At 38.1% G+C, this 22,020-nt stretch overlaps 1 protein-coding gene and 1 long non-coding RNA gene across 2 annotated transcripts in view; one reads left to right on the plus strand and one right to left on the minus strand.

Moving 5' to 3' along the window:
- The first annotated feature begins 3,997 nt into the window (after positions 1-3,997).
- On the plus strand, positions 3,998-7,778 carry LOC126916359 (heart- and neural crest derivatives-expressed protein 1-like). Its single transcript, XM_050722075.1, has 3 exons — positions 3,998-4,435; positions 5,237-5,441; positions 7,120-7,778. Exons 1-3 carry the CDS (start codon positions 4,140-4,142, stop codon positions 7,396-7,398), a joined length of 780 nt encoding a protein of 259 aa, XP_050578032.1. The 5' UTR covers positions 3,998-4,139; the 3' UTR covers positions 7,399-7,778.
- The window catches only part of LOC126916362 (uncharacterized), a 123,632-nt gene continuing 106,983 nt past the window's right edge, over positions 5,372-22,020 (minus strand). Inside the window, exon 3 of the long non-coding RNA XR_007710544.1 lies at positions 5,372-5,513. This is a non-coding gene — a long non-coding RNA (uncharacterized LOC126916362). The remainder of the gene's footprint in view (positions 5,514-22,020) is intronic.

The raw sequence follows: 22,020 nt of genomic DNA on the forward strand, positions 1-22,020 counted from the left end.
GTTACCAGGTTAACCAGAAGAGAACAAGTAACAGTTACCGGACTAATCGTAAGAATCGGTCGCATAAAACGTACTCTGAAATACTAAATTATTAAATAACTGCTAAAAATACAGTAGACTATTTGTTACTCTACTGCCGGAAATATGACGATCAACGCTGTTTTCTGCAAGATAGACCAATAAGATAGAGCAATTTATTAAGTTTACTTTCAAAAATCCCTTACGGGGTGCGTAGTTAAAATCGAGCAATGACGAGAATGCACGTGGAATGCAGTTAACTGGCTAAGGGACAGCCTTCGCGTAGACGGAATAAGAAACCTCATTGAGTTCCTAGATATAATTAATCTGATGTCAAAAATAATATAAAATAATATAGTCGTCGACAACCAAGCAATTGACGCGATTTAAATACCAAAGGAAAAGACAAAAAGGTTTGATTTGATACGAAAGTTACGCATGTAACTACGCAAGTATCGATTAAAAATCTTCTTTCCTCCACAGCATATTCCATGGGATTAGAAAGACGCTGCAATGTACGATACGCGACAACTATCAACTAAAAAGACTATACAAGGTTATACAACAGTGTACAAAGTGTATATCGTACAACTGTCCACAGTAGTCAACGTGTAGATTTCATATTACAAGAAGATTATTAGAAAAATGGTGCAATGTACGATACGCGACGACTATCAACTAAAAAGACTATACAAGGTTATACAACAGTGTACAAAGTGTATATCGTACAACTGTCCACAGTAGTCAACGTGTAGATTTCATATTACAAGAAGATTATTAGAAAAATGGTGCAATGTACGATACGCGACGACTATCAACTAAAAAGACTATACAAGGTTATACAACAGTGTACAAAGTGTATATCGTACAACTGTCCACAGTAGTCAGCGTGTAGATTTCATATTACAAGAAGATTATTAGAAAAATGATGCAATGTACGATACGCGACGACTATCAACTAGAAATCAAAGACTATACAAGAGTATACAACAGTGTACAAAGTGTATATCGTACAACTGTCCACAATAGTCAACGTGTAGATTTCATATTATAAGAAGATTATTAGAAAGATGATGCAATGTACGATACGCGACGACTATCAACTAAAAAGGCTATACAAGGTTATACAACAGTGTACAAAGTGTATATCGTACAACTGTCCACAGTAGTCAGCGTGTAGATTTCATATTATAAGAAGATATTACAAGAAGATACGCGACGACTATCAACTAAAAAGACTATACAAGGTTATACAACAGTGTACAAAGTGTATATCGTACAACTGTCCACAGTAGTCAGCGTGTAGATTTCATATTACAAGAAGATTATTAGAAAAACGGTGCAATGTACGATACGCGACGACTATCAACTAAAAAGACTATACAAGGTTATACAACAGTGTACAAAGTGTATATCGTACGACTGTTCACAGTAGTCAGCGTGTAGATTTCATATTACAAAGGAATTCTCTGAAATGCTGTCGATAATCAAAGAAGAGCAAACGAAAGCAATACGCTAAATTTTACAAGCAATGTTAAAAATAAAAATGATTTTTCTGCTTGAGCGAGTAGACTCGAGGATGTTTAGAACGTAAGAGTAGAAAATAAGAAAAATCTCTGTGCTCATCGAAATAAGATCGCAATAGGTGAAAACCGACAAGCAACTGTTACTATTGTTATTACTGTTATTATATAATTTTCTTTTGTTCGTTACCATAGATAATTGTTCCTGGAGGAATTCGAACGTTTACAACATTTACGTCATCGTTGTACGTAAGTATACCGATACGAAAAGCCATAGATATTCGTCCCTACTAATTTTTAACGTTATTTCAGATATCTTTTAGATAGTAGGATTTGTTCTATGTATTTTAAATATGTTGTACATTATTCGTTGAATATTCAACACAGGTGTAATTGCTCCCGGAGGAATTTGAACACTTGAAACGTCGCGACGACTCATCGACGCGCGTAGGTACACTGGTTCCTCTTCGTCTTCGCTTCTTTTACGACTATTTTCTATTTGCAGCGACAAACAAGATTCACATATTACGCGTGCTTATTGTATTTCCTCTATCAAGAAGACATCTGTCGCCCGATCGATGCGAAGAAGCGAAGCAGCGAGACTTTCTATCCTCCGAATTGTAAATGATACAAAGACCGGAAAATTGGAAATTCGAAATAAATTATCACCGTGGAATCCACTCTACCAGTTTCGGATCGGCGTTTGAAATTCTTTACGAATAATAAAAGATGTTTCCTCGTTGTCGTTTGTACGCTTCGATGCGATTTTAAATGCATTTCTCGACTTTTTAATCGTTTTGAAATGTAACAAATTATGCTTTGTAAAACACAATGAAATAAGGAAAATTACTTATAATTTTTCGCAATACAAACTACGGCGCTTCGCCACGAACAAGTCGTGGATTAAAAGAAAATTACCGAACGTCCTTTATCAGCCTAGATATTTTTGTATAAACCTATGTCGAACACGTTCCTTGCAAATTGTACATATTCTCCGTATATATTTGCATATTTTATAAACATCCACGGTCTAATCATCAGTGTTCCCATGACGGAGCCAATAGAATACAAAGGGTCGATAAGAGTTGCTCTCTCGCGCAAAGTCCGAAGGTACAGAAACGCGCATTCCGCGTTCAAAAATATAAAAAATATTCAAAATGGTATATACATTACAACACTACTTCTATTACTCGCGTATTGCACATTGCATGGGTGCAAGTTTGTCCAAATTCAAAAGGAAATATACAATTAAGGACTGGAACCGAACTACCAGAATATGCAAATAAGAAGATAAGTATCGCGCAATAATTAAAAAATATACCACGATATTTAACAAATCAAACGAATTTCTATTCGGATTCCCTTTAAAAATATAATAAACGCGCTGGTATAAAAATAGAATAATATAAACGTCAAAATAAAAATCCATGAAATGTGCAATTCAGTTGCAAGCTTTCTTCGACGTTTGCTCTTTAAACTCTCGCCGCGGATCACGCAGCATCGAGCGAAATTTCAATCAACAGGTACGCTCGCTCCTCGCGTGCCTGTTATCTAAATCAACAGGTTACTTCTTCCGCCGTTCCTCGGCAAGCGTTTAGCTGCTGTGTTATACGACGGACCGATAAAGGGCTCGGACACAGGAAAGAAGAAGAGGAAAAACGCGAGCACGACGAGCGCGGGTCGTGGTGGTGGGTTTCTGCGGGGTAAAACGGTGCCGGCGAAGACAAGGAGAGGGTAGATGTAGAAGGAGCCAGAACGGGCCACCAGGTGCACCTACAGAATGGACATAAAACGAAGTGGGAACCATATGTTGATGCGGTGAAGGACGCCACGGCACGCGCCACACTCAAACTCCAGCTTTTACGTCGCGAGCATCGCTCACTCCTCTCGATTGTTGACACCGCTGCTGTTGCTCGATGAAACGACGAAACGATCCCGGCGCTTCGCGTACATCGCGTCTTTTTAGAATCGCTGCAAGTACAGGAAAATACGAGGGCCGATGGTCGACGATCGATGCTGACTTTTCGATCGGCAACCACGTGTTATTTTAAACGATGACTTTAACGTTTGCTGCCATACGACGGAAGACTGCCGAAGGTGGATGACCGAAAAGACATTCGTCGAAGCTTGGTATTTCAGTACGAGTGAAACGGAAGTTAAATTGTGTTTCAGTTTAGTTGAATCTCGATGGGTAATTGTAACGAACGTTGTTGATTCGAATCTCGTAACATGTGAAACCGGCGCACTATCGAGACTATTCTGTGATCGCGGTGTAAATATATCGCCAACGTGGAAACCTCGTCGATTAGTATTTTCACGAAGCAAAGTAAAAGTGTTTTCATAAGGTGGAAAGTAACTGGAAGAAGAAGAAGAAGAAGAAGAAGATCAGTCATCGATCGTCATAAGGATCCTACAGGGCCTAGAAATTCTTCAGATCCACCGCTGTTGAGAGGAGAGCGTCGCCTGGAGATTCGACCCGATGGAACAGCAAAGAATTTCATCAAGATCGTCTTTCGAATTGTCGAGATTTCGCGTTTGTGTTGAGAATTAATCTATTTTAATGAGATATCGTTGGAAAGTAGCCAAGTGAGGAAAAGGATGGCTCTACTGTCGAACCACCACGAATACCCAGTTTCTACTGAGATCGTAACAACTACGTACCCGACGACGACGAGGACTTACGACACTTTATATCCGTCGCCGTACAATTCCCCGAATTACGACTCTATCAAGGTTGCATATAGCGAGAATTACGCGCACAAAGGTGAGATCACACCGCAGAAAGGAGCAGAGACGATCAGTTATGGGAAAGAGGTAGTTGCAAAATATTCCAGAACGCCGGATTCGTACGAAAGAAGCTCGTTTAGCGTTCTGACACCTGTAACGCCTCAAAGGTAAGTTGATATTTTCCAGTCCTGCGAATATTTCTCGCCGACTCGTTTTTACGATACATCTCCGCTACGTATCCTAGTCAACGTTTCGTATGTCTGTCGCTTCTGCGAAATCGCGTATCATCGTAGCTCTGTACGTTGTAAAACGAAACTTGTATACAATTGTTTGAATGGAATTCAGTCGAAGTTGAAGTTTCCTACAATGGTTTTTATTTCGACAGATATCGAAGGAAATTTCATTTGAACGAGTTTGGTAAGTAAGTGATTTTCCTCGTCATCTTCGTTCAGCTCTCGTATAGCTGCCTAGTTTCGGGATATATTCCATCGATAGTCGAACAACGACTTTATCGTAATCAAACAGCATGGCAAAACGTTTAATACGGTTGTACTATCGCACTTAATTTGTAAAATATAATCAATGTGTATAATTATGATTATATGTAATTACGAAGGTTAGACAAGTGTCGAGATTATCGCGAACGATTTGCTTTTGCTTGCTTCGAGCGTGAAATGACATTAAGATAATTGCCAGTTTTGAAATCGTAACGCTAGCGTTGTTAGCACAACGACTATCGAAATGACTAAATCGTAGAAACGATCTCGATGGTCTGTTACAACGCACGTGTATTTTACACGATATTAATACAGCTGGAGAACAAACGATACGAGGTAAATAATCGAAATAGCTATAGTAGTAACGTATATGAGAAGGATGTACAGCAGCATTTTTCTTGCCAATGTGACTCGTTACATGTTAATCACGTGGCTTGAATGATCACATTATAATCGATATAATTTTGATAGGTACGAGCCACAGCACGCGATAAATCACACCGCCTCCCCGGGAACGATGCTGCACGAGGACAGTTCCGTGGAGTATCATCCGCCAGCCTATTGCTACGAAACTCCGCCTCAAGAACAAAAATTTCAAAGCCTCGAAGCCGGCAAGCCAATGCACATGATGGTGGAGCAAAGAAGCAATTGTTGGGAACCTGTTACATCGGCGCAGGTAAATCTCAATGGATCGTGGTTATTAATAATTGAGAACATCTCGCGATTTTACGACCAACGAAAGTTGTTCCTGAAAAAAAATGACATAAGATCGTATAATAAGGTTGAACTGACGTGGCTATTAAGGGGGTGTCCTGGATTAGAATGTTCTAAAACAGCGTGTTCTTGTGATTTTTTTTACGAGGGAAGGAGAGAAATGAAGTTATTGAGGTATGGTTTTATATATGTTTAACGAATACAAAAAAATTTTTTTAAAGTAAAAAAAAACATTATGACAGATTTCTAAGCCTATTTCATTTTACCTCGTAATTCTTGACCGAAAGAAAAAACCGGAAAAGGATTAAATTATTATATATTTTTCTTCTCGACGAACTAAAAAAAAAAAGGGCAGAAAATAGTGTGAAATTAAACATTTTGGCGGGTTTAAAGAAAAAATGTGTTTTGTAAAAAGGAAAAATAAACTTTAAGGTGCTATAACAATTATTTAAATAAACATTTTAACGAACTTTTTTAGTTCATCGAGAAGAAAAATATACGATAATTTCATCCTTTTTTGGTTTTTTCTTTCGGTCAAGAATTACGAGGTGAAATGAAATAGGCTTGGAAATCTGTCATAATGTTTTTTCTACTTAAAAAAAATTTTTTTGTATTCGTTAAATATATATGAAACCACACTCGAAATTCAATAACTTCGTTTCTTTCCTTTCCTTCTAAAAAAAAATCACAAAAAGACGCTGTTTTAGAATATTCTAATTCAGGACACCCCATTAAGACGAAACACTGTATGTAAACGCGTTTTACGAATGAAATTTACGAATAAATAAAATAGGTAAAGTTTGGAAACAATGTGAAAATAGGTATGTGCAAAAATTCCAAGATATTTAGTAGAGAGAAATATTTATATTAGGTTGTGCGAAAAGTTTCTTTCATTTTACGAGGGTATAATAAACGTTTTTTATTTTATTTTCTCAAATTACGTACGATCCATTTAGTTCTGTTAAGACAAACACCGTGACATTTTACAGACTTGGTTTCACGTTTCTATGAAGGTACATTGTTGTAAAAAACACGTTTGCGAAAGAAAGACACTTTCTAGACAGCCTAATACAACAATAAACAATAAACAATATATATATCTCCATTTTGTTCTATTATTACAAGAAACGTGGTGCATCTATCGTTTCCTTACAAAACGGAAGAAACTTTGGGAACAGCCTAATACATTTTTAAAATATCAAATATCTTGGAATTTCTATTGGGTTGGCAACCGAATGATTGCCACCTAATGACAAAATCCGCAATCGCTTAGTTGCCAGCCCAATATGTGCATTATAGGATTAGTTTCAAATTTGATGAACAACGTCGTATCTCGTTCGAGTGGGAATCAAATTTCCAAATTTTCTTGGCAAGCAGTTTGCACGATCGCAGCTCCAATTTTTCCTACCGGGTGTTAATTTTAATTCGCCGGGTATTTATCGAAATTTACAAGGTAGATTCGTGAAATCTCGTTTCAACGCACGGTGCTCGAACACGTAAACGACGTAACTAATCTGAACCGAGCTTCGTCTCGATACATCAAGTTGTCGGATCGACGCGAGAGCCGAATAAAGGTTAACGAATTAACTGTCACGAACGAAAGATTTACATTGACGCAAGATGTGTAAATTGGTTTGTAGAAACAAGTGTCGCCTACCAGCAGCCCTCGCAGAGGAAGACGGCGCTCCAGGGACATTCCGCCATCGCCAAGCGTGTTGAAGCGCCGGCGTTTGGCCGCGAATGCGCGCGAAAGACGTCGAATGAACGGTCTGAACGATGCTTTTGATAAATTACGCGAAGTTGTACCGAGCCTTGGGGCGGATCACAAGCTCAGTAAATTCGAGACGTTGCAAATGGCGCAGACCTACATCGCCGCGCTCTGTGACCTTCTTCAGAGACACGATGGCAAGTGGCAGTGAAAAAGGAACAACTGCAGAAGGCCAACCTTCGAGTATCTCTACGTTCTACGTATGTAAATTATCGCTTACAAGTATTTAGAAATTTATTTTTTACGTATATCAAAATATTATCGATCCTGACGATTCCAACGTTGCGTTAGCTTGGTGTTAACTAATTGGCAACGAAATTACAAATAAAACTGTAATCGTATCGAGTGATAATCGTTATAACGTAAAATGTACAAGTAATCTTCTGACAATGTGTTTAGATTTGTAAGTCTGCAGGGCAATATTTATTCTATTGATATGTGTTGTGTGTATTGCGTTCTTAATTAATTTGCATGTAATTCGTGCTTTTTATTCGTGGATCGTACACGACTACGATCACAGACGGCTAATAGTCCAAAGATATATTAGATAAACTTATATATATATATATAATTAAATTATTATTAAATCGTTTTTAAATGTCTACGTATTATCGTCATCTATTTATATTATTGCTGTTGCGATACGTATTTCGTATCACTGCTAATTGTCTGCTACGTATGTAGAATTTAACATAGAATTTCATTCGTTTAATGTAAATTTATTCTTTAGTCGATAAAACGCGCCAGAGATGATAGAAACAGTGGGAAAGCGTAATTGAGGGAGTAATAGGATAATTTAAAAGATCGGTGCCATTATTGTAATACCTAAATAAATACTAACTTCATAGACATCGTAAACATATTGTATTTATATTAAAAATTAATGCGAGATGGTAATAATAATTTATCGTTTAAGAAGCTTTCTAAATTTTTACTTATCACAACGTTTTAGCTTCGTAACTAGCACCATGCTCTTCTACTTCGATTTATTAGGGTTGTGCGAAAAGTGTCTTTCCTTCGCAAACGTGTTTTTCACAACAGTGCACCTTTATACAAACTAAGCCTGCGAAATGTCGCGGTGTTTAGAACAAAATGGATCGTACGTAATTTAAATAAAAAATAAAAAACGTTGTACGTCTATTATTTCCTCATAGAACGAAAGAAACTTTCCGGACAACCTAATAGTTTATAAATTAACGAACAAGAGCAATGCCAGTGACTCGTGCGTTTATTGTATATTTATGTATTTATCGTGTAGCTAGTCAGGAATTGGAAAAATGCGATTTCGACATTTATCGAGCTAGAAACAATAATATTTCGTACCGTCCATTTGATAGAATAAGTAATTCACGAAGCCAAAGAAGAATCGTTGAACGACGTGAAGATTCGAGGACGTCGAATAACCGTAAGTGATAATTTCTAGATTAAGTCGTTTAGAAGAAGATTCGTGTGAATATTGTATCAATATGTTATGGGAAATTTATATCGATGTAAACTATTGTAAATAAAATACCCGAAGATTCGAACGAAAGATTTTCTCGTGTCTTGAAAATGTCTAAAGTAAATTAAAAATGATAATCTCTTGTAAGTCGTTACGGATTACCCTCGTCCATTCAAATTTTTCCAAACCAAAGAACTGGCAGCTGTTTTCAAAGACAAAACGACGAAACTTGTCGATGATCTTGAAAGCGAGAAACCAGAAAAATAAATTTCGAAGCTTTGATGAATTAATCTTCGATAGGAAACTTTCAAAATTGTCAGTTCAATAGATTAACGATGAATTAATAAATTTGTATATCCATGGAATACGTGTAATTGCGCAGGGAATCTAACGATAAATAATCATCAAACGAATAAATAAAATTTACTCATTCAGACGTATTCATCGTGAAATCGACGTAAACAATGTTTTGTATCTAATTAATAGAAGATGGCTGTTTTAATAACATGTTTAATATAACATAGTGATATCACTACGTATAAGATAAGAATAGCGAGAAAGCTAAACTGAAAGACCGGAATCTTTTGCGATTCATGAGGAAAACAATAAAGATATTATCTACAGAATTTCCAAATTAACGTTAAGCAGGTTGCCCCCTCGAAGTCTTGGAATTTCGTTCGTAAGAAATTAAAAAGGAACATTGGTTGGCGATGGAACGGAAAGAAAAGGATGACAGTGATCGGCAATCCTTTTCCATGTGGCAGATTGTCGAGATCGAAAGAAAAAAATGTCTGTTTGGAGGTGCGTGGGCGGACAGCGGCACGTGCCTCACAATAGAGCTCGTTAGCGGTTTTGCATGGATTCTCTCGTTTCTCTTCTTCTCCAAACGAAGATCCACCTTTCTGTAATAAATAGGGATTCCTTCCAATCTCAGATGCTCGATGATTAGAGATCATTAATTACTCGGATGGGTACGTGCTACGACTCATTCTCGCGAATGGCATACAAGACATACTTCGCGAAGGCTAAAACGAGATGACGAGATTCCTGAAAATACATGGAATTTTTTTTTTTTTTTATTAGAATATTTACAATCAATTCTCGTTGAGAATTTTCAGTAACTTAATTTCGCGTGATACAATGACATGGATTATAATAGTTTTATATTGTTGGTTCTAGTAGAAACTAAGGATTTAATCTAGAGGGTATTTTCTTTTTAGTCTGCGGATCTGGTCCGTCGTGTCCAGTAGTTGGGCGACTAATGGCTTGTGGTGGTTGTTGACTCTTGTGTTATATCTGCTTCTGGACTTGTGTATTTCATCTTTGACTGTAGGTTAAATACATGGAGTGGAGTAAAATTCAGAACTAAAATGTTGGCCGAGTAGAAATAAATTGAGAAAAATTATTTATTCGTAGCAAGTGCACGATTCACTCTGATATAATTTTGTAGAGGACTTGCAGACGAGATTGCTCGTTGTTGAAACCGTCAAGTGTATTTAAAATGTTAAATAAATTAATACAGTTACTGTTCGCAAAGACGGATTTGTTAAGGCAGTGTACAAGTTGCAAAATAAACTCGTTGATAACTGATCGATCGTTTTGTTTTACTCGGAGTTTATTTATTATTACATTGCGTGTTTCCTAACGATATTGATACTTCAAGGCAAAATAACAACATGATTTGTATTGTTTTCTAGCTCATGTGCCGCTACGATTGACTTGATTCATCTTCCACTTTTTCATGATTCCGGATCGATTAACGAGTGATCTTTTACGAGCGATTATTACGTCGATTTCACATTGAAATTTTTAATCATTTACCTGTATAGATAGAAACTGTGATCGTCTCACCAAATACGTACATCATCCTGCTCGTGTATTTTCGACTTTCTCAAAAGTTGCAACCAGTAAAAGCATATAAACCTACGTGTAAGAAATAATTAGAAACATTTTAATCAATCTTGGAAAATCGATCGTTCAATTAAATCAAAATTGCAACTGTTAAAACTATTTACTTAAACCGATATTCTCAAAAGTCGTAAAGCTCGATCTAATAAGCTGGAGTGAGTTGCTGGTCGCTTATTATAGTCGTTGATACGATTGCACATAATTGAAAAGAAAGTTGGAAATAAATTATATTTATTCGCGATTTTATTTATCAGCTTCCCTCGGAATTATGCGAATCGAACAAATAAGAATAATCGTATGGGCAACACGCGTATGTATCAACTTCTACATGGGATCAGTGTCGATAATGATGATGATAAAAAGGAGATCGAACAAAAGGCGAATCAGTATGAGCAGAGGTATCGTATTTTCACAAGATCTTCGATATAAAAGCGTGAAAGTGTAAGAGCGAAGAAACACGCGTGCGTATCCTTTTTTCTGTCGATGAAGATTTCGTGGAAATTCGACTCGCTGTCAAACAGACGTACGCCTGGACGTTGCGTGTAATCGAATTAGCGACGCGGACGAAGAGTGACAAAAGAGTACAATCGTGAAATTTCTGAAAAAGACAACACGTTTCAGTTGCAAGCTGAAACGACATCCGTCTGACAACTGAAACGTATGTTTGGTTTAATGGAGTACGTGGGAAAAGAACAGAGCAGAGAATTCACGAGACGAATTTGACCGAGCTGAGAGCTGGAGTTTGGGCGTGACCAAAAGTGGTCGACTTTTCGAAATTGCTATTTCAGGTAAAATTCGTGCCGCTTACGATCTTTCACGCAGGTTTATTCGGCGGCACGAAACAGCAATTTTCGCACTTCTCTCGTTGTTGACTCTTTGGCGTGTAATCCGATTGTAGTTTTTGGTCTGCGTAAAATTCGCTGTAAGAATATGGAAAATATTATTCCAAGTAATCGAATTATTCTCTTATCTAATTGGTTAATACTTTTCTTTAGAAAAGTAGAGATAGCGATGCCCATTGGTTATGACTCACGTTAATGAATGAAAATAGGAGGAGGAAGCCTTCTACCAACGTGGTTCATACCTGTTATTGTTGATGGGAAAACCTAAGCTCTTCCCGTTAGATAAGAATAATAAATCTAAGGACTGTTCTAAGCACAACTCATAAATCGAATATCCTTGCAATCTAACGAGATATCCTTGCAATCTAACAATCTAACGAGATTGCAAGGATATTCGATTTATGAGTTGTGCTCATAAAAGATTCTGTTTATGATGGTTCCTTAGATTTATTAACACTAGGTTTACGGGCGGACAATAATGGGAAATGTCTACGATAACTGAAACTTTTGCACACTACCTTTGAAAAACGGATTATTTATGAAATCAGTTAAGCCGTCCATTTGGCGGGTCCTGTAGAGATAGGTATACTACATAGAGATTTCAAAAATTAGAAAGCCTAGGAAAAAATAATTTTGTGTATAAACTCTTTAATTGAAATGATTAATTTACGATGTAAAATGGTTAAAATTGGAGCTATGGTTTTTGAGATATTTCATTTCAAAGTTCGAAATCCGTCAAATTAACGGGTCCCGTAAACATAGTGTTAAGGGTTTGTGCAACGGTGAGTGGACCTTTAACGATCAGAAAATGAACGACGTCAAACGGACGCGACGTAACAAAGCTTCTCGTAAATATTGCAATTTGAACTTTTCAGTTGGTCGTTGTTTCAAATGTTTAAAGACTACGACAAGATATTATTAAGAATGCTTATTATATGCGGGGATGTCGTTGCCTCCTTTCCAAATCTCAATGTACCGGCAACCTTTGGGCAGAAGTGTAAATTACAACGTTGAAATAGTTGGACAGCAATTTGGTCATAGAGGGGAAACAGTAACGAAAGGGCGGTTTCAGAGTTAAATTAGCACGCGGCCGATGATTCTTTCCGCAGAAATTACACCCTAATTATTGTGTCGTGTTGTTTGATAACGAATCGTAGCCACGGTCCTAGATGCACGGCATCCTAAAGGAAGAACGATTCGTTCCAGGTTTGCGAGACCGAGAATTTTGTGACACCTCGCTACCCTTATGGTGTCAAAGCCAGCACCCTCTATGGAATTACGACCCCAGCCACCTGACTCCGTGTCGAAAGATTTTGCCACCGCTCTCTTTCTCTCTCACTTTTCGACCGCAAAACTCGTTAACCCTTTTCGTGATGAAAACTCTCGTTGACCTAACTCGTAAGAAATTGGAACCTATAGGGGTTTGTGTTGGAAAAACTTAATCTGACCTGGCTTCAGAAAAATAACACGGTCGAAATTCGTCTCGAGTACTCCCATGGCGCCGTGTTTCTTAGTTTTTTTTTTTTTTTCGGAATCCATTGTGTTTGTCCAGTATAACGTAGACTTTCCTAGAATCGGGGGAGCGGAAAGAATCGAGGGAGGAATCGAAACGATTTCTGAAAATGGCACGGTGTTCTGTTCGTATCGTTTTGTAGAGAAACTCAAAACAATCTGAGACAGTAAATTACCGAAAGTTGTATAACAATTCAAAGATAAATTTTATTGTATACTAAATAGGTCGATGGAGATTCAATTCGTTTATGGAACGAACCTGCCTAAATATCCTTCGGTTTAACTTATATTTTAGTCTATTCACTAAAAATCTTTTGTCCAAGTGACATATCTTCAGTTATATTTGTAAATTATATTTGCAGAAATTATATTACATTTGCGCTATAATTATAAAATAATCAGGAAATAAAGCTGTTTTAAGTTTGTTTTCATCATGGATATTAAACAAATTACAGAAACTGAAAGAATTCTTTCATACCTTTAACTTATAGTTACGCTATAAGCAACGAGACAGCAATTTAAATAAAAATAAGATGGTGTTAAAAACAAGTTGAAGAACGAAGAAAACTGTCAAAAGATGAGGTCAAACGTCGCGTCGTTCATCGACAATAAACTAAACTTTCGTTGGAAAGAGTGAGAAAGGAGAAGAGAGAAAAACACCTCAAACATGTGTTGAAAACATCAACACATATATGGTAGAGTAGTATAGTAATAAAGTCCGGTTATACACACGGATTTTCTCTTCTTGTTCAAAGTTTGATAACGCGTGGTGACGCACACATGCGCAAGTATCAAATCAGTTGAATTAAAGTCATCACACACACACTCCAACCCAATCTCGGACGTTTTTTGAAGAACATCAGTGCGAAATAATGAAGAGAAGAGAGGCCAATGGTCACTGCCATTCGAAACCTATCATTCCACACACCAGGTGAAAAAACGCGATAAGACGGTCAACCAGTGTCGCAAAACACCGTTGATGACTAAAGGAAGATAGAGGAAAGAGGTGCTTCATTGAGAAAGTCGTTCGATGTAGATGTCGACGCCTCGGACCCCACCAACGTATAACGTTGGAAATCGTTATTATATAGAAACTCGTACACAATGCGACCACTAGTGAGAAACCAGTTGCACTTTCTGCGACACCTATGTACTGCAAAGAAGTCTGATATACTTGTTAGCCTACCGCTAGGCGCAACAATAACGATAACTGCAGAATTCGCCGTACCTTTCACTGAGACTGAATATCGCAAAGGTAATAAATGAGGACGATCGTTAAAATTCTAGAAGCGTAATACATAGAAACGACGATATTAAAAGTGTATTAAAAATATCTTATCGTTTAACGGAATTACGATGGTTTTGAGCGAGGAAAGTATTCGACGTTTGAATGCTTGAAAATGCAAGAATTTGAATAATTCGCTGCGATGTACGCGTAATAGATTTCTTCTGAAGCATTCTGTAATTAATTTCTGTTGACAAATGTTCGAATAGGGCGGGAAGCAATTACGAAACGACCACCGGTCTTTTTAATTAGTTAAGGTTAACTAAAGGAGGTTAAGCTAAATAACTTCGCATTTTGAGATTTCTTAAAAATTTTAGGCTCTGAACCACTTGGCTTCGTACTTCCGAGGTGATGCCCTGTCCGGAGTAATTTTGGGACTGCTGGCTGTATATGTCGCTGATATTGTTGTTTTTCTTCCATTTTGATGCGTGGAAGAAAAATCGCCGGGATTCGAACCCGGGTAATTTCTATCGCGTAATTTCATCGATCTTTTCTAATTTTTGTTTCGGGCAGTTGCTCGATTTTACAAACGAGTGGCTCGTTGCTTTTACCCTGATGCAACGCATCGCTGTTTCGTTCTAACAGTGGTACGACTCAAGGAAAGCAAACTCTAGCGGCAGAGGCGTTTCAAAATTTACAAAGAAATCTTGGCGAATTATTTCAACGACGTTACAAGGTCGACTTAGCGCAAGATATGGCGCTACTCGCGAAAGCAGTTCAACCTTGTACTTGCAGCGTCACGAAGGATGAACCCAGGGTTGTTGCAACACTAAGACCAACTATAGATAGCTATAAGCAACAATTGTATTCTCTAACGCGTAATCGATGGCATTATAAGTACATTCTTTTACGCTCTAAAGATGCAAACGTAATACTTTTATTCGCTAAAAGTAAATTTGAAACCATCCGGGCTACGCTGAACCAAAGTAGCGACGCATAGCTTCAGACGAAATCTTCGCAATGTCCAAGTAAATGGAAAACATCGAACGTTTCATTAAGAAATTCGTCCATTTCATGCGCAACGCGTAGCAACACGGGAGATCGTTCGTTTCTTGCCACCGCAGCTTTCCACGCCTAACCATCGTCATCCTCCTAAAGTCTGCGGTGTGTCTCACGGTGTGCTGAAACTGCTGAAAGCGTCGCCTAAATTACGCTTCGATTAGGGTGATGATCCCGAGAGTTCGTAATATCCAGTTGTATTATATCGACGCAGGTATTCGAGCAACCGCAGAGGCGTCGTGATGCGGCGACAGAAGTAGACGCCAGGAGAAAAAAGGTTGGCGGCGAAATTACCGAATTCACGGTAGGACATCGGCAAGAGCGAAACCATGCATCGTGTAGTTATTACAGTTTTAGAAAAAAATTAGACTGGACCGCGTGTCGACAGAAACGCAAATGTTCGCCCGCTTTCAATGCAAAACTCGTATCTCTTTCCTTTCTCTATCATCGATCGACCTCTTGTTCGCGTTTTTCGTCTCGTCCGCTCTTACGTAACTGTGATTCTTCGACGCGTCAGTTGCTCGAAAATAAGAAACTCGAAATCTCCAACGTGTAACTGCCTCCGAGCATGTAACAAATCCAATCTTTCGACAGTAACATTTACAAAAGAGAAAATTATTTTTTCATTGACGATCCACCGAAACTTCGATATATTATTACTTCGCACACATTTGTTTCAGATATTATGCGTGGTACGATGTTACGAAGACAAAATCATGGAGTCTTCAGCGAAACCAACTGTGATGATTTCATCGTAGAGCATCGAGATACAGGTCTTCTATTACGATGTTATAGTTGCATTTGCAGGCAAACGTATTTCAGTTATTTACACGTGTCGTAAGAATTTTTAATCCAAAGAGCGCAAACTTGATAGCAGTTTGAACTTTTAGAAGGTTTATAAAAAAGAGACGAACGTCTTACGTGTAACTTTATGTTTAAAGTGAAGCCCCAGACTCCGTGCAGATTTTGACAAATAGACGTCGTGTCGCAGCTAAGCTACGCTGTATAGCTGCTCCAAGTATGTAACATTGGTAATAACTTTTGTAAATTAAATATTGGTTCTCGAGTAATGTCCGCTAGTATTAATGCAAAAGTCTTTTAATAGGCGTATTTACTTCCGAAAGAAAAATAAATACCACCGCCTCGGATGAAGATTTGCCTCATTAAATGCACCAATTATTATTTAATCATCGGCGCGCGGCTCAATTTCGCTCGACTGTCGAACCATATGTTTCATTGTCCGTATAAATTGTTACCTCGATGTCAATTTTTTCGGCCTGCAATTTTTTACCTCTTGTCGTTGAACACGTACCATCGTATTATCGACACGGCACGCGCCCTGTCCAAAATATGGCGAACAGATGATCACGATGAATACCCCGAAAGCTGTAGGTGCATTCACAGTAGACATCGAAATTTCGTGGACGATCGTTTCGGTATCACGGCTGAAAGATGAATAAGCTTCGTGTGCCGAACAAGTGTTTCGAACAGATCCAACGGATCCAACCAGATCACGAACGAACAGATATTTTTTGTTCTATCAAGCATCTGGAAGCTCGTACGAGATTCGTTTCTGTCGTAGAAACGCGGACAACAATTACACGATACTCGAATGACAGCTCATAAATTAAGTTGAAACCGTTCCCTCTAAATTCTATGTTCAGGATTTTTCAAAAAGCTTGGGACAAGTGTGAACAGGCAGATATGTTTGTTTCAGCGATTATCACGTCTATAGTTAAAGCAAGGTATAGTTTAATTCCCCGCAGTCGTCTCGTCGAGTTCAATCGTTGTGAGTTGTAAAGACAGCATAGCCGTATGACGCGATTTACATCTTGAGCTGCGTTTCCAAATTCACATTTAGGGTCAGTGATAATATTCATGCATTTTTATGTGTTCACGAATGCGATCAAAGAAGCAGAACCTAAATCTGGACTTCGGAGTCAGATCGAGTTCGCTTTATTATTAAATCCAATTCGTAAAACACGACATTCCACGTATTTTCCGTATTAAATTTCCACTCAACCCGATGGTAAAAATCAGTAAAAAGGCTGTCAAAATTACATTAAGCCTATAGTTTTCCCACAAGGTTCTTGCAACTTTGATTTCTTCTCGTCTAAAGTTCGAACGGTGTAACCTAACGCAAAATTAATATACTTTGGGCTCTGAGAACCAGAAATAGAAATTCGCTTCACCTGCTACGTACCACAATAAATATTTATCTTCTGCAACTTGAAAACTTTTGCATATTATACGCTTCGTATGCATTTTCCTATTTTCCAGTTTCCCACAAATGTTGAAAATCCAGTCTGTTCGCGTTGGTAATCACGAGTCGCGGTAATTATACCGATTGTATCTTTAAAATTCGCCTAAGTGACGAACAACACGAACAAACGCAGAGAACGATGCTTGTCGATTCGTTTACATTGCTGTTTTGTCCTTTACTTGTCGTTCGAAAGCGCCGTATCAAAGCCATATAACCAGAAATTGCTTGTCGATGACAAGGTCGCTCGTTATGAAACAATTCTTAACTATCGATTCACAGTGACAGCGCTCTGCCGGCCAATTAGAAGGTAATTGATCCCCTGTGCTACGTTTATAGTAGCCGGTTACCAAGCACGGTCACGCTTTGATGGTCAGGATGTAACCGATGCAACAGATGACACCGGCCTCTCGATGCCACCACCCAAACCTATCACTACACCAGGGATACCGCATTTATTCTCCGCCCCATAGACTCGTGCCATGTGGCGATCCCTTCGTCCACGTGGAACACATCTTCCGACACGTCATCGATACAGTTAATTTACGACCGTGCCATGCTCTGTCCCGAATAGATATACCTTTCGACTTTGGTGAACCCAAAGGATCGGCTGTGTTCGCAGGATTGACGAAACCTTTAGGTTATGAATTGTTCTTTTCCAAGAATGGTTTGGAGTAGAACAAAGTAGTAAGCATACTCGTCGCTTCGTAAAGTAATTCGGATATGTTTGTTTATACTTAAAATGTATAGTACGAATTTAAAGTTCAAATTAATGTTAATGGTAAGCCTGTACTTTTATTGGATTGGCAACTAAGTGCACGAGGTTTTCCACAGTTCTCAAACCGTGTTGTATTGGGTTAGCAACTAAGTGATTGTGGATTTTGCAAATGCCACCTAATGACAAAAACACGGTTTGTGAACTGTGGAAAACTTCGTGCAGTGCGGTATCTCCATAACGCAATTTCGCTTTGCCACGGTTCGAGAATTGGGGAAATTGAAGTCTGTACAAAAAAAAAAAAAAAAAGAAAAATAGAAGAAAAGGAAGGCAATGAGAGTTTTTAAAAGCAAGCGCCGTTATTCCTTGTTTCCTGGTCGAGTCTGTTTTTAGTTTGTGGAGTATCAATCCTTTGCGCTCGAGAATTTGTTTATAGGGAAGTAACAACTGCAAGCTTCTCGGATAAAAAGTGGATGATGCTTTTTACGACTAACATAAGTAATATTAATGTGTAATATTTTGACAGTAATCTTATCAGGCCTGGTCAAATGACCGGTTGCAAAATTTAATATAAAATTGTACATTCAATGTTGTTTCTTTTGTTCGTCTAACTTTATGTAAATTCTTATATTATCCGATTAATCAATTTCTCAATTTTTATTAATACAGGAATTTACATCGAGTTACACGAACGAAAGAAATAGCAGTGAATGTACAATCTTAAATTAAACTTTGAAACCGGTCATTCGACCGGGCCTGGTAAGGCTAGCGTTCAATTAATTATTGATCGTTTGAACGAACACATTTCTCTTAGTTACAAAGAAATGCAAACAGCGTGCTTTTGTTAATTAATTGAAACCTAGCGTTACATGAAAAATATCCGTACTTTTATAATCGTAATATTACAAACACACCAAAGTCTAACTAAAACTAAATCCAACTCGGTCGATTCCAAACTTCGATCGACCTACCGATAGAATTTCTACAAAATTATTTCGTAGATGTATCGGTATCCAAAATAGACGAAGAATTCAGCGTGCCGCACGAGTAAATTATCGCTTTTTCATATCTCTATTCATTTCTTTCTCCATCACATTTCGGATAAATGTCAATGATATTTATGGTTGTTGGAGAGATGGTCGCAAATATTCCGCAAATAAATTTTTCATCCTCGAGTAGCTGCGAGAACGACCATTTTTTAACATTCTTCCGTGTCGGAGTCGACGAAAAATTCGACCGACAGTAAACGCGTTAAAAGAACGCACTACCGACAAGCGTACCAGAGTCTGTAAGACTAAAACAAGCTTCTTCAAAGTAGGCCGCATTCTGAGCGCTCGGAACAAACGCGTTATCTCCTCGGGGTTGAGTCGCGTGTAGCCAAAGCCAAGTACCGTACTTACACGAACCAGGTAATGATGCAAGTCTTTATCCTGGCTTTGTCGAGCGGCACTTCGCACAATGTCGTCGAAAGAATATTCGCGGCTACGTTCGCGACGATTTCTCAAGCTTCGACAGGAAACGTCCATTAGCGTTCCGCTTAAACGACGATTTATGGCTACGGTACCCGTTTTCTTCTCTCGCCACCTTCTTTTCTTCTTTCTTTTTTTTCTTTTGTTTTTTTGCCGTTCCTTCCCCTGCTTCGCCACCCGCGCCTTGTTCTCGTTTATCCGACAATTGTCACGAAAATCGCAATATCAGCGAGTCACAGGTTTACAGTATCGGGCGGCAGGTAACTGGTGAGTTTTTAGCAACGAGGCTTCCGAATCGGTCAGGTAATTTTAACGACGATGTAACGCCGGCGTCACCAGCTGTCATAAAGCACGATCATCACAGAGATCTGTCTCGGGATGGCTCGGCTAAGTGAAGTATCGTGTTCGTGCACCGAACTTCGACTACCACGGATTTGCTGATTCGATCAGCGACGAGCTGTGTACACGCAGGACGATGGCTACCGACGGGTCGAGCAATTATATCGGTGAATTTTATTGATTAGATATCGATTAGATCGTTCGTTCAAGGAAGTAACGGTATGTCAGATCAATAGAGTTTCACGGTATTTATTAGATAACATGTTTGTGATTCGTCTGGAACGTTGTTACTTTCGAAAATATATTCCTTTCCTTGTTAATTTCTCACGAATTCACGAATATCTTCTAGTTTCATTGTAAGACTCGACTCGTCCAACGGTGATTGTGATTTATGCAGCGAAAGATTGGAATATATTGTACGTACTTCTTATTTTAATTGCAAATTCGAAGATAAATAATTGCTGTAGAAATGTTATTTCGGCGCGTCCAATAGAACGGAATAGAACGGTACAGTCAGAAGCAAATTGTTGAAATAATTACTTCAAGAAAAACTCTACATCTTTTCTTTTGTAAACCTGTGACCTGGAGGCTACTGTTACGAAGAGGATAGAATTTAGTGAAACAAATCCAAAGCAAGGAGACGTCCATATTACTGTTACCTTGAATATAAATGTTATGTTGGGTTACAAGGTCTAGAAATAAAAAGGCTATAGATAGATTTCTATTACTGTTTCTTGTAGCCTCCAGCTACAGCTACCTACCAAGATTAGCTTTTGGGTAATGTCCTATACTATAAATGTACTGGAACAGTATATACTATATCTGTACTTATACCTACATTTATGTCAATATATTTTTTCTATTACAAATTCATCCACTCGTTCCTTTATCGATCAACCTCAATACGAATAAGATAAAATCAGACATCTTAGAAAATGAATGCCGATTGCTTCGTTTAGTTATAATCATAGAGAACTATGAACGAAGTAACAGCGAAAAAGCTATTGGCTTGTCCGAAAAGTTTCTTTCGTCTTATAAGGAAATAATAGGCGCATAATGTTTTTAGTTTTATATTAGTTTATCGAATTATGCATGAACATGATAATAGAAATGTAACGAAATGGATCATACCTAATTCGACAAAATAATATAAAACAGAAATTGTTCGTCTATTATCACCTTATAAAACGAAAGAAACTTTTCGGACAACCTATATGTATTCCTCTTACATTTGTTGTACATAACGAGACACGCTGGCTAATAAGTATCATATCGGATCAATTATACCTGAGTATAGGTTCAAAGATCCCCCTTGCAAACATGAAAAGTTTCATCCCTTTGGTTTGTACACCCTATGAAACACTTGACTGCTAACCCTCCCTTCTGTCATTCGAGTTTTCTCTTTCGAACTCGGTCGACCGTGATAAAACCTAAATTGCCTCAGAACTATAAACCGTGTCATTGAGAATATAAATTACGAATAACAAACGTGCTAGTATTTAACAATTAATGTATACACGTCTGTATGAATAATATGTACCCTTGTTGTTCATCCTTCCTGTCGTTTGCCCTTTTTTTCTCTATTATTGCTTTCAGTTCTGTTAAACCTTCTCCAGTCTCATTTAGCGTTTTTCCTGTGTCCTTCGATCCTCTCGTTATTTCACATTTTTTATTACATGTCTCAAGTCTTCTTCTTTCCTCTTACATAGTCTGCACCATTTTTCTCCCTCTTCCTTTCAGTATTGCCTTGCTTTGGTCTCGTTTCCACATCTGAATCTTGCCAGTATTCTTCTGTCCTTTAAATTCATCCTCTCTTCTAGGTACTTTGGTCATTTTTCTTTGGCTATATTACCGTAGTGTATTTTATATTTGGATTCCCTTATCCTTTTCCCCTCTCTTCTGCTTCTCTCTTTCTTCTTTCTTCTGTAATTTGGTCTGCTGTCACCCTTTTTTGCTTCTATCTGCGTCCCTCCCTTTCTCATCTCTTCTAATCCCTTCTTTCT

This window comes from Bombus affinis, chromosome 5 (assembly GCF_024516045.1).
Source record: "Bombus affinis isolate iyBomAffi1 chromosome 5, iyBomAffi1.2, whole genome shotgun sequence".
Lineage (NCBI taxonomy): Eukaryota > Metazoa > Arthropoda > Insecta > Hymenoptera > Apidae > Bombus > Bombus affinis.

Bases quoted from the DNA above. Each gene is read 5' to 3' on its own strand.
- LOC126916359 (XM_050722075.1), top strand. From the start codon at position 4,140: ATGGCTCTACTGTCGAACCACCACGAATACCCAGTTTCTACTGAGATC. The intron at 4,436-5,236 runs GTAAGTTGATAT...TAATTTTGATAG, and splicing joins ACACCTGTAACGCCTCAAAG to GTACGAGCCACAGCACGCGA. The intron at 5,442-7,119 runs GTAAATCTCAAT...ATTGGTTTGTAG, and splicing joins AACCTGTTACATCGGCGCAG to AAACAAGTGTCGCCTACCAG.